We start from the raw sequence: 13697 nt of genomic DNA on the forward strand, positions 1-13697 counted from the left end.
AATTTACAGTTGTAAGAACAACTACCTTACTGTACCTACAAACAGAACAGGATCTTGAGGAATAATAGAAAGCTTTGTTCTTAGATCTTCCAAACTAATAGTACAGATATCAACATCGTCAATTAGGATAGTACCAGCAGTTGGTTCTACTAGTCGAAAGAGTGCAACTCCTAATGATGATTTTCCTGTAGGGGATAAAAAAAAATATTATTCAGATAAACTTTGACTTTTATAAACAATGATGTAAAGTGCATTTTAGTCTACCTGGAAAGTTCCAGGTTTGATATATGTGTGATCCGAACTCTGTTTTACTCACAGATCAGTTATAGCACAGTTAGCAGCAGTGCAAGTTGCTAAAATGTAGTTGTCTGTACCGCTTCAATGTGTCTCAACACTTATACAAATTGATCACTTTGAAGGTGAGAGGTAAGTTCATTCTCCATGCTTATTCATTCTTGGGCTCTCTGCTGAATATGTTAAGAAGTTTGCCAATAATGTTAATTATAAATGAAGGATACTTACTTGTAACCAGAGTTCTTCCAGAAGACTCTGTAAATATCCATTTACGGGTAATGTGCCGCCTGGTGGTGCCTAATGATAGAACCTTCTCCAAGTAGTGCCCATAGAGTACACATGTGCCGCCATCTCAGCATCCTCAAATGTTCTAAGGGTAATCTATATGAGGTGGTGGTGTGCCCCCTTCCACCTTGTTCTTTCCACCACTAACCCAGAGAACCAAGGTAAGACTCTGAGAAAGAGGGGAAGGTTATTTACTTGTACCCGAGTTGTGGTGTGAATATGCAGAGTTGTCTTGAAGAACTCCAGTTACAAGTAGCCAACCTTCACTTCTTCTTTGAGTGACTCTGCATATTCATAGTTATGAGTAGTACACAGTGCTGAAATTTCAGGAAGAGGGAACAGAGTCCTAATCAAATAATGATTGAAGCATGTCTCTTACTAACTCTGGCATCTGCTCTTGAAGCAAAATCCAAAGCATATTTTTTGGTAAAAGTACAATAGACTCACCTCGAAGTAGCAGCTTAGTAGATTTCTCCAATAGGAACATATTTAAGGCATGCAAGAGATGTTACCATTGCTCTAGTAGAATGGCACTTCACAATAGCAGGCACAGGAACTGCCACTAACTTATAACATTCAGTTATACATTGTTTAACTGATCTAGAAATAGTCTGAATAGATGCACTATTACCCATATGATTCTTAGCTTAAGAGATAAATAACCTAGATGACGTTCTAAAACTCTTTGTTCTATTTAAATAATAAGCCAGAATCCTTCTAGCATCTAAAGTATGTAACTCCAATTCCCTTTCATTAGCATGTGGCTTAAGGGGGAAAAATTAGGGAAAACAAATTAATAGTTTGATGGGTAATTCAGATGCTATTTTTGCAGAAACTTGGAGTCAGTTCTAAGAACCATCTTGTCTGTATGAAAAATAGTAAATAATGGAACTGCCATCAGAGCATACTTTTTGATGCCCTAGATCCATGAGTAGGGAGATTGTGGAGTTGATATGAAGTAGCAGGCCCTCACATGAAGAAGACTTCAGCAGCCAGTTGTCCAAATATAGGTAAACAAACACACCCTGCTTTCTTAAATACACTGCTACTACAGAGAGCCACTTTGTAAAGACTCGTAGTGCTGTAGAAAGGCCAAACAGCAGGACCTTGTACTGGAAATGTTGCCGGGCCATAACAAAACAAAGGCTCGGCTGGATTGAAACATTAAAAACCAGAACTTCCACATGTACTTGTTCAGTTTTCTGAGATCTAAAATTGAAGAGAATCCCTCATCTTTTCCTATACCAGCAACTATCTTGAATAAAACCCGGACACCAAAGATGTTTGGATATCTCTTTGACAACACCTAGCAGAAGCAGTTTTTGAACTAGTGATAGAAGAATAGCCTCATAAGACAGTTCTCTGTAAAGGGAAGATTAGGGAGATTTGAAAGAGGGTAGTTTTTTTATTTATATGGCATACCCCTCCTCGGTGATTTCTAGAACCCACTTGTCTGATGTAATAAGCCTTCAATTGTTTATGAAAATGACTAGCCTGTCTCCAAATAAAGGAAGGGAGGAATTGTCACTTATTGGTTCCTGACTCTCGATCCTCACATCAAATTTCAGGCCTGGTGTTCAAGGAAGGTAAAGAGGAGGGAGCAGGTTGTTTTGTCTTAGGTGTGTATCTAAAAGCCTTCTTCTTGCACTCGCTCTGAGATGAAAACAAAGCTTACTGATGCTGACATCTGTGATTTGAGAAAAATAAGCAAATGACTGAGGTAAAATTGTCTCTGATAATGGAAACAAGGAGTGTGGTCTCTTTTCTGAACTAGGGATAGATACCCAGTGAACAAGCAGTGGATTTGCTATCTGTTAATTTTTCCAAAAATTCATCAGTCTTATTGCATCCCTCTCAAAAAGAAGATCTTCCATTTTAATTTGGTATCCACAGCCAGTGAAGAGGAACAAAGCCAAAAAGGTCTCCTTAAGGTAACTACAGATGCCAGTGCTCTAGTGGAAGAGTGAGAAGCATCAGCTGAAGCCCTGAGAGCATGCTTCACATTTTGTCCCTTCATCAAAATAATATTTGCCAGCCTTCTCTTATTGTCTGGCAAAGCCTGAACAAACACAGATGCCATGACCACCTGGTAATTAGTCATTCTAATACCAAGAGACGAGGAAGAAAAAAAACTTTCTCCCCCTCTCTGTCAAGAGTCTAATGGGCCTAACTGGACCTAAACTTATTACTGGCAGCAGCCACCACAGTGAATTAGGCAGAGGGTGAGTGTGACAGTAAGAAAACCCCAAGTCCTGAGGTATCTCATACAATTATCTACTTTTTCAGAAATACACTGACTGGAAGCAGGGGTTGCCCAAACAGTCCTAGTAGGCTGCAGGAGACCATCCAGTATCCGCAACCACATCCTATTCCAGAAGGCAGCCCCAAGAATGTCCAATACTGGGTGGAAGGTTTCCTCCACAGCCACAGAAGGTAAGTTCAACGTGGATGCCATGTGGTCCACCAGGTCATGAAACTGCAAAGCATCCTCAGAAGGAGACAAAGCAGAAGCAACACCTACCTGCTCATCAGGTGACAAGTCACATCAAAGTCTGTATCTATCTGCTCTTGTTCAAAAAGAGGAGCTATCTCCATCTTCCTGTTTAGAAAACGTGTCAGGCACAACCATCTGAGCTGAAGATAGATCTGGTGGAACCTGATCCAAAGGTTGCTCAGCACTTGGATCCATATCTGCTGAAACATCACCTCTCCATCCATAAGGAGGATGACTCAAAAAGTCCTGTGGTGGAACCAGGATTGCCAGTCCCTCCAGTAGCTGGGATGTGGGAATATGCCCAGAGGAGGCAGAACAATATTGGAGTGGTGAGAAAGTTCTGCCTTGGGAACCTGTTGGAGTCCTAGGAGGAAAAGGCACAAATGGATCCAGAGAAAGACTAACAATCTCCTCTGCTCATCTCCTTTTTCAGATGAAGAGGAAGCAGAGCATTGTCAAGTCGTCTACCTCTCACTTAGATCCGAGGAATGCTCACATGCAGGATTATTCACTTCAGCCACCACAGTAAGAGACCTTTTTGGATTAGAGGATGACCCCAGAACACCAGCGAGGAAATAGCTGTCCCCACAGATCTACAGAGTACCAGATACAGCAAAATACTCAGCTCCACACCTCTGGTCTTTGAAGTAGAAAGTGGAACCAACTTTGGCTTCAGAGATGGAACTGCAGAGGCCATGTCAGAATCATATGGATCCATCAGAGGGAGCCCTGAAATTGACAAGAAAGCCAGCTCCCAACTCCCCAGCTGGGCTTCTGCCAGGTCTCCGCTCCAAGCTGGCTGCTACCCAGACTCCCGGCTTCGGCTTCCCCCCGGAGTCCTGGCTCCCCGCAGGGAGCACAGCAGCCGACTGGACTCCAGGCAGGAACTTCCTGCTGGAGGCGAGAAGCCCCGGCGGGCAGCTGGGCTCCCAGTGGGGAGCGGTGGGGAACTGAGCGCCCTGGCCCTCAGCCCCCTACAGTGCCCCCCTTTAGTCGGTGGAAGTGCTCCTGGTAAGGATGTGCACCACCGACAAAAGGAGGATAGTGTGGACATCAGCCACCACGACTTAACATAGGTCGACTTAAGATTGCGGTGTAGACATTCCCTTAATGGCAGAACTGAGTCCTTTTAATGTAATGTCACAATTTACAGATAAACTGACTATAGAAAACAGTGAACTATCAAAAATATGTAATTAATTAGTATGAGGGGCCAGAGAGAAATCAGGGAGCAAAAAGACAAAATGGTATATCACACCAGAGCCTGTTCTTCCAACAATACCAATTGTTTCTCCACCATGAATGCTCATATTTAAGCCATTGAGAACCACAGGACTGTTGTTTCTATATTTCATCTGGTAATCTTTAAATGTGATGTCCCCTCGATCCGGCCAGCCTTTGGGAGAGTTCACTATATCTGCACACTGGGAGGCCTCAGGAACACACGTCTACAAGAAAGGGAAAAAAAGGAAAACATTTAATTGAGCCACAAAGTCAACAGTTAAAGATTTCAGCAATATTTATACACACGGTGGTCTTAGTGGCCCATTTAGATGTATTTCTTACCGAGATATATTCTTGTATCTGTTCAACAGAAGTGAATTTAGCTTCTGTCTCAGTCCCTGTTCTTACACATACTTGGAGAAGTCCACTCAACTATTAAAAAAATAAATAAAAACTTTAATGGAACTATTCATATGCATAAAGTTGAGCATGTGTCATAAATCTTTGCAAGAAAAGGGCCTAAAACAATAACAAACTCATTAATATTTATATCAGCTTACTGACCATTGTCCAGAGCTTCACAGGAAATCTCTTTCTGTCTAATAAGTGATGCATATGATAGTGATCATTTAGGGTGTGACTTTCAAAAGCACAAAGGAAAGTTAGCCACCCAACTCCCATTGATTTTCAGTTTGATTTGAGTGCCTAATTGCCCTTCGTGTCTTTGAAAATCAATCCCTTACAGTCTGACCTTCAAAAGATAGGTGCGCAAACGTGTATCTAATATGTTTGTTTATTCAGCCAATACTCCATGCGGGGGTCATGCTGTGGTATAGTCCTTCCGTGCCCACGCCAATGCAAGGCTATTTGGTATAATCTAGCCCACAGCTGTGCCAATTCTCCATTCCTTTTGAGAAGTGTAAAATCTTCACACACACAACTGTATGCCAGGAGTTTCTCCCTCTCTAATTAGCCTTGTATGTAACAGGCATTTGAAAAAGTGTATATGAATCACGTAACAGCATACAGCCTTTGGAATTTAGCCCAGTGCATTGTGGGAAGTCACCTTCTATTCACTTCTGTCTACAGTAGCTCTAGTGATGAATGAAGAGTGCATAATTAATGTAAAAGAGTGTTTTGGAGAATGAAACCGCACACAAGCTAATCACCAGCACAGCTCAATAATAGATCCCGAGGTGATTCCAAAGCTATTACAACTGCCTATGGAGCTTGCCAAGCTGAAGCAACTGGAAAAATATCTTTCACAGTTTGACATGAGGGTCCTGCATTTTTCTGGCCTTTCTGCTCACTGTTAGGAGATATTCGGTAGTCAATTAAATGTGTTATAAATATATTTGTATTTTCCATGACATCTTAACTACCTCACATTTAGGAATAAATAATATATATATATTTTAAATCTACATTTTTTCATATTTATTTTTAACATTTAAAATATATTTTGGCAACACATCATTAATCCAGCAGTAAAAGCCATTGGGCATATGTATTCAATCTTTGCACACTAACTTTTAATAGATGTATGAGCTTTAAATGTTACGAACAAAAGTAGTGGGCTAAGGTGACAACAGTTAAGGTAAAAATGCAGAAACTACTTGTTGCTTCTGAGAGGTTCATTATGACTGGAAATATTTCTATTACTTTATTGAAAGTAGAAAGGTTATGAAAGTAAAAACAACACTACCCTAAGTGTGTAAGAATGGGGATGGTTTATTGTAATTTTTAAAGAAAAAAATAGAATTTATTTTCATTTGCCATTTAAAAAAATAAACAACTCCCATTCCTTTTTGTGCTTTGCAATAAGTTAGGTATCATTTTCTATGGTAAATTCTATATAAAACGAAGGGATATTTAACATTCATATACTAAACACAAATGGTTTGGAATTATTTACTTATATATTGTGCAGTAGTACATGAAGGCCCTAGTCAGGATCAGATACACACTCTGGTAGGTGCTGTACTGACACATAGAAAGACACAGTCCCTACCTTGAAATGTTAGCAATCTAACTTAAAACAAGTTATTACAAATGAGTTATTAAATAATAGAAGGTAAGATGCAGTGAAATGAGGATGAGATAACGTATTTACATAAATTAGCTATGTGTACAACTTGAATCTCAGCTCTTTCTAAAATGTGAACTATTTTTTGTCTCCCTGTGTTCTCGATTCTGCCATTCTTTTTCACGCTGGGTAATATCTTGAGCCATTGATTTCAGTATCCAATGCGCTATTTGCAGAGTAAAGTATTGCCCAGCCTGAGTAAGGGTGGTAGAATCTGGGTTCAAGTGAATATAATACTTTCATGTATTTTAGGATAAAGAGAGGGTAGAATAGGAAATGTATATGCACTAACATAATTAACAGAGGTTAACCCAAGACACCAAACATTTATTTTTACCTGAATAATATAGGACAAAGCCAAGCCTTTTGCTGCAGTACTAATAAAAGAAGGGCTCAAAGCAACAAATAATGCCACAATGAAGGTTACCAAGGTCATGAGGATATCCGTTCTAATCGCAAACCAGCGTAGTGCATAATTAAACAGCAGAAAATGGCTGCAGTTTTCATCATTTAGCATTTTAAACCTGAAATGAAAATAGATGAATATTTCTGATAATCTAAAAGAGGTTTTAACACGTAAACACAAGTTCCATTCCTCCTAGTGAGTCGGTGACGTAGGTATTTTTATGACAGCCTTCATGCATGTTTTATTCTACTTACTTAAAATATTATGCAAACACAGTTGAGTAAAACAGGAGATACCACAGCTTAGTATGAATTTTTCAGGAATTGATTTATATTGCAACATTTTTCTAAAGGGAGGCTTCCATAAATCCCATCCTCAGAAACAGAAATGATCTACTGTTTCTGGATAAGACCCACAAATACTGGTAGGGCAAGACTATGTACAGATTTAGGAGCTTTGGGAGTCTAAAGGGGCCTTAAAGTGTGTGTAAGTGTAATTTATGCAGTGTAAAGAGCCATCAGTATAAATGAGAATCAGACCTTTAATGCAGATGAGAAGTGTCATGGTTAACCTCAAAGTCCACATGACATGAGGTAAAACACAACAGTCCTTGTCTATGATCAGTGCTACATTGTGTTAAACATTGCATTAGTTAACCTGTGTTCTAACAACCTGTGCATTTAGACACATAGGGAAAGTGGGAGCTTCCCTTTGGAATTTCAGGGGCTATGGATAGGGGCCTACTAAATTCACGGCCATGAAAAACGCATCACGGACCGGGAAATCTGGTCTTTTGTGTGTTTTTACCCTATACTATACAGATTTCAAGGGGGAGACTAGCGTTTCTCAAATTGGGGGTCCTGACCCAAAGGGGAGTTTCAGGGGGGTCACAGGGTTATTTTAGGGGGGTTGTGATATTGCCACCCTTACTTCAGCACTGCCTTCAGAGCTGGGCAGCCAAGGAGTGACAGGTGTTGGCTGGGCGCCCAGCTCTGAAGGCAGTGCCCCGCCAGCAGCAGTGCAGACGTAAGAGTGGCAATACCATACCATGCCACCCTTACTTCTGCACTGCTGCCTTCAGAGCTCAGAGAGCGGCAGCTGCTGACTAAAGGCCCAGCTCTGCAGGATACCATGCCATCCTTACTTCTGCGCTGCTGCTGGCGACCTTCAGAGCTGGGCTCCCGGCCAGCAGCTGCCATTCTCCAGCTGCCCAGCTCTGAAGGCAGCGCCACTGCCAGCAGCAGCACAGAAGTAAGGGTAGCAGTACTGCAACCCTCCCTACAATAACCTTGCGACCTCCCCCCAACTCCTTTTTGGGTCAGGGCCCCTACAATTACAACACTGTGAAATTTCAAATATAAATAGCTGAGATCATGAAATTTACGATTTTAAAAATCCTTTGACCATGAAATTGACCAAAATGGACCGTGAATTTGGTAGGGTCCTAGCTATGGGATCTGAACCATTAAGCAAACTAAGCAGGGTTCATAGTCAGTTCTGGAGAATAGATCTGACATGGTACAATTCACGAGACATCACAAATCAAACCCTAAAGGTCTGCATGTGTGGGTTTAGATAATTTTGAGAACCCACCAGTGAGAACTCATTGCCCCTTGGCTTTTAATTCAGATCCTAGAAATTGCTTAAAACTCAGAAAGTAAAAATATTGCACAATGCTCAAAAGTGGACACAGAGAGATAGGACATATAGTGCTGTTTGTGAGACTTCTAAGAGTCCATGGTACAAACTAGGAGCATCATTTTACAAAAATGAAAAGCTGCAGGATCATTGCTGTTCTGCATTATAATAACAGAATGGTTTCATCAGTGTCACTTAGAGTGACCAGATAGGAAGTGTGAAAAATCGGGACAGGAGGTCGGGGGTAATAGATGCATATATAAGAAAAAGCCCCAAATATAGGGACTGTCCCTATAAAATTGGGGCATGTGGTCCTCCTAGTGTCACTGCATGTACAAAGACAAAGTATCCACAATCAAGTAAAGAATAACAATGCAGTGCTCTCTGTCCATATCAAAATGACAAACAAAACAAACAGGATATAATTGTAATGTATGCAGCTTACTGGTTGATATAGTCTTCTTTTTTATTATAAGCATGAATTACACTGAGGCCTTGCACAGAAGAAGTAATGTGTGAAAACCATGGAGATCTGCTAATGTTTTCCATTCTTTTTAGTTCTCTGATGGCTCTCTGAAAAATTCTGCAACAAAATGAAAGCAAAATGATATTGTAGGTGTTTATATGTCAGTAAGCCAATGGTATACATCACTGTCTCACGGCTAAAGCCAGTAGTCTGAACTGGAATCTCAAATGGCCTGCACTGGGGGAAAAGAGAGAGGAATTGCATTTCACAGCCTTACCTGGAGCTCCTAAGTATGCAGAAGGAGTGCACATACCATACTATGCTCCACTCTGTGCCCAGTCAGCTTAGCTTAGCTGGTCAGTGCCATGGCTTTACCGTCTTCCTCTCACCCCCCTGGAGTACCTTGTGTCCCCTGAAGGCTAAGAGGGAGCAGTCCCTAAGCCCAGGGATAGCTGCTGGGTCTGACCCTAGCACTGAAGTACAAATGGAGGAAAGCTCCTTGTCTAAACTTAAAGTGAGTAGAAATTGTGAGTGCCTCCTGCCTCCATTTTTAAGGGCCCAGTTTGAAATACTTTAAAAGGACTGGATAATCAGAAGGGACTGGGTGCCCAATTTGAGATACCTTAAAGGGACTGGATGCTTAGTACTTTATGAAAATCAGGTCATTTCTATGTGTCTCAAATTGGGCACTCAAAGTCACTAATCACTTTTTAAAATCTTGGCTACGTGTATCCTCTCTGCCCCCCAGTGAAAGACCAGGCATAATCTAGCCCTTCATGTATATCATAATGTATTATGAGTACTGAAGTATGACAGTAGATTTTGAAAACTGCAAGAGTAATATCATCCCCTCTACTTCCAGGTACAGAAGGGACGAGAGGCACGTGAGAAAAATACACGCAACATGTGGCCAGAAAACATGTATGGGGAGAGGAGCCTAAGCAGCAGCATCCCACTGAACATCCATCCTCCATATGAACAACAGAACTGTGGCTTTAAGCTGCAGTCTCCATAGTGTCTCCACTGCTGGAGATTATATAGCACGGGCTAAATCAACGCATTCCAGGTTACCTTGGCTATGCCTTCCCCTGCCAGCCTGGCTTATTTCTGTGGCTTTGGTCCTGATTGTAGACCTATAGGTTGAGGGAAGGTTATGGATGACTTCTGTCTCTGTAACATCATTTTGGGCAGACTAAGGGCTCTGGACTATATTGGCAGAAAACAGTGCAAGCAAAAGACTGAATTTAGCCCTTAGTATAGAAGGCAGTAAATATTTGATAGCTTCCCAGTTTCCACTGGCTGTGCCTGCTCTATGAGATACTGGTTCCTGTAGTTCTCACCCTCCAGTAAACCTTTACAAAAGAATTTATAGTATTTCGCAACTGGAGTTCAACAACAGATGTACATAAGAACTACAATTGCTATTGGCTAGACCGCAAAGGTAATAAAAATTCTTAAAATAGTTCTTAAAGAACTAGCACATCAACTTACTGAAAGAGAATAACAAAAATAGTAGCTAGGACAACAACTGCAATTAGGAGGAACGGAAACACAATGGCTATTATGATTAGAATAGAGATCACCATAAAAAACTGCTGCAAAAAATTCTCTGCATGAAATGGAAGTCTCACATCCAATTCATCCATATCCTTAGAAAAACGGTTCATTAGCCTACCAGTGGGAGTTGTATCAAAGAAACTCATTGGACTCAGTAAGATCTGTGGATAAAGGGAAACAACAGAATCAAATGACAGTCTTTGTCTTTTACAGTATTCAGAGTTTGTTAGATAAAATAGATACTAGTATAATCTTGACTAAAATGTAAATAAGAGAAACAGCAAACAAATGTATTATAGCTTTCACAACATCACATAATATTTGTGAAGCAGCCTTTGAAAATAAAGTAAGGGCTTATCTCCTGTTGTCATGATCATAACAGAATAAATGCACATGAGAATCTGAATGGTGAGGATCTACAGTACACTTAAAAAGGAATCATTACAATAAGATATACTGTATAGGCCCTGATTCATCAAGGTGCTTAAACAGGTGTCTGACTCAAAGCAGGTGTTTGCAATGTTGTGGTAGCCATGTTGGTCCCAGTATATTAGATAGAGAAGGTGGGTGAGGTAATATTTTTTATTGGACTAACTTCTGTCGGTGAGAGAGACAAGCTTTCAAGCCACACAGAGCTCTTTTTCAGGTCAGAAGTGCTCTGTGTAAGTTCGAAAGCTTGTCTCTTTCACCAACAGAAGATGGTCCCATAAAAATATTACATCACTCACCTTGCCTCTCATAGCAGGTGAGTAGTTCCATTGAATTTGATAGAACTATTCGTATGCTTAGAGTTGGACACTTACTTAAGTTCTTTGCTGAATCAAGTCCTCACAAAATATAGGAACAAAGGACAGGTCACACCAGATTAGATGAATGAGGTAAAATTTTCAAAAGCACCTAGGTGATTTAGGAGTCAATAAGCTTTACAAAAGCACCAAAGCAGGTTAGGTGCCTAGATCGCAGGCGCCGACTTTCTGATTTCCCCGGGAGTGCTAGACCCCCGCTCCGCCCCAGGCCCCGCCCCCACTCCACCCCTTCTGCCAAGTGCCCATCCCCGCACTTCCTCTTCCTGCCACTGCTCCTCTCCCAGCTCTTCCCACCCCGTTCCTCCCCTGAGTGTGTCCTGCCCTCACTCTGCTTCTTCCTGCCTCCGCTCCTCCCCCCCAGCGCCTCCTGCCCGCTGCTGAACAGTTGATCAGCAGCAGGCAGGAGGCACTGGAGGGGAGGGAGAGGAGCTGATTGACAGGGCCTGCCAGTGGGTGCTGAGCCCCACTATTTTTTTTTCCATGTGTGCTCCAGCCCTGGAGCAACCACGGAGTCGGCGCCTATGGCCTAGATGCTTAGGCACTTTTGTAAAGCCCACTAGGCAACTATCTGCATCTTTAGACACCTAAATACCTTTGTAAAGCTGGCGTCACTTCTGAAAATTGGATTTAGGTGCTTTTGAAAATGTTACCCTTTGGCCCTTAGACTCCAGTGCCTGGAGTGATTTTCAGTTGGATTTGAATTCCTGTCTTTTAGGCACTTTTGAACATTTTACCCAGTGCCTTTTTTGTCTAGTAAAATGCCTTCAGCAGAGACCAATATCTGATGCTTCAGAGGAAGGTGAAAATCTGTATGGTGTTTCTATCTAATTGCACAGTGCTGTCACAGGGTGATGTCGCAGTTTCCCTCAACAGCAATCATTTTAGGTCCAAGTTGCAAGAAGTAATAGTTTGCATTTACATAGAGTCTTTCATCTGAGAAGCTCTAAGCACTTTGTGAACATTAATTTAAAGTTTACAGCAACTGTGTTCAGAAGGCAGACATTATAATTTAATAGAAAAACAGGCACAAAATGTTCATATGCACTGCTCAAGGTCACACAATGAGGCAGCAGCTGAACTGGCAACAGAACCAATGACCCCAGACATCAATAGTAACTACTAAACCATGCTCCATCCTTTTATAAGCTTATTATGGTAAATATCCCATAATAATGGTTAAAGCCATGTATTTTCCATACCTTATAAAATACATCATCATGTAACATTGAAGAAGCCTTTAACGTTGTCTTTGTGAAAACAAACCCTTTGATGATACTTAGGACAATCATGGTCACCATGCTCATTCCATAGACTAACTGGTAAAAGTGCAGTCTGGGGTTATCCGAGATGCTTCCCATGTCACAAATGGGATATTCTGTTTCATTACTCAGGAGGCTGCAGTTTGTCTTTAAAGCAAATGTGTAAAATACAGTGATTTAAATTTGAAAGCTTTTACTGATAAAATGATAAATGGATAGGGATAAAGGAAGATCGGACAGTTAAAGTGTAGGGATACCCTCATCTACACCACTTTCCCTATGCCTGAGTCAGAGATGGGGTGGCATAGTGCTACTATGTCACCTTCACACCACACTTGAATCTTCCCCCCCCCCTTACACAGTGAAATCCTCACAATGCTGCACATCCACTGATGTCATGCAGCCATAATGACTCAATCTCACCCAACATTATTACTTTTTGCAAAGAAAAAGATTTTCCAGTTTGAAATCCTACAGATTTTTGTAACAACAGTTCTCTGGCTATGTTACACGTACCCCTTCACTAGCTTCCTCTTTTTTTATTGTATTTTTTTAAGTTTTATAAAATTCATTTTCATTAGACAGTTCCACTTTTGCCTACATCTCATCTCTCATTTCTTTTAACAACTTATCCTCCCATTCTAATTTGAATAGAAATTTATTTTTATCCCTATTAAATTCTTTTGGACTTTTCTAGTTATCATGTATGTGTGTGTCACTTACCTCCACTAAATGGAATCAGAACTGCTCAACTGTATTTCATAGGACCCTATAACTAACTGTTAAAGGAGAGTCTCCTCTGTGCATGTGGTAGGGTCTTGTGCTTTTGGAGAAGTATCTGCATTCTATGTTGTTATCATTAAATTTTAAATTACTATTGTGTGGAGCTTAGTGACACCTGTGATGTTTCTAGGTCCCACAGCCTTGTTACTCTAGTAATATGATTTGTTAAGTACCATGTGTATTTATGGTGCTATATAAAATGTAATAATTTTGCCTCCTGAAAGCTGTAGTTGGGTTTTAAAACCTATACTTGTATATTTCAGCAGGCAGCCAGCCACTGAAATCTAGAAGTCAGAGTTCTTACTTAAACTCTTCAAAATAAGGTAATGGCATGTTGTTAAGAGCCAATAGTTTATAACCCTGACTTTATTTTTTCCCGTCCAGTACGTACATTTATGG

General features: G+C 40.9%; 1 protein-coding gene across 1 annotated transcript in view; it reads right to left on the bottom strand.

Annotated features, from left to right (window-relative positions):
- Nucleotides 1-13697, bottom strand: part of LOC135888660 (ATP-binding cassette sub-family C member 12-like) — a 100585-nt gene that overhangs the window by 7961 nt on the left and 78927 nt on the right. Inside the window, exons 20-26 of the mRNA XM_065416394.1 lie at nt 12456-12662; nt 10385-10611; nt 8873-9010; nt 6721-6907; nt 4640-4729; nt 4332-4521; nt 26-185 (exon numbers count right to left, since the gene is read on the bottom strand). Coding sequence (XP_065272466.1) covers nt 26-185; nt 4332-4521; nt 4640-4729; nt 6721-6907; nt 8873-9010; nt 10385-10611; nt 12456-12662 — 1199 coding nt within the window. The remainder of the gene's footprint in view (nt 1-25; nt 186-4331; nt 4522-4639; nt 4730-6720; nt 6908-8872; nt 9011-10384; nt 10612-12455; nt 12663-13697) is intronic.

The sequence above is a fragment of the Emys orbicularis genome, chromosome 14, assembly GCF_028017835.1.
Source record: "Emys orbicularis isolate rEmyOrb1 chromosome 14, rEmyOrb1.hap1, whole genome shotgun sequence".
NCBI classification, from domain to species: domain Eukaryota; kingdom Metazoa; phylum Chordata; order Testudines; family Emydidae; genus Emys; species Emys orbicularis.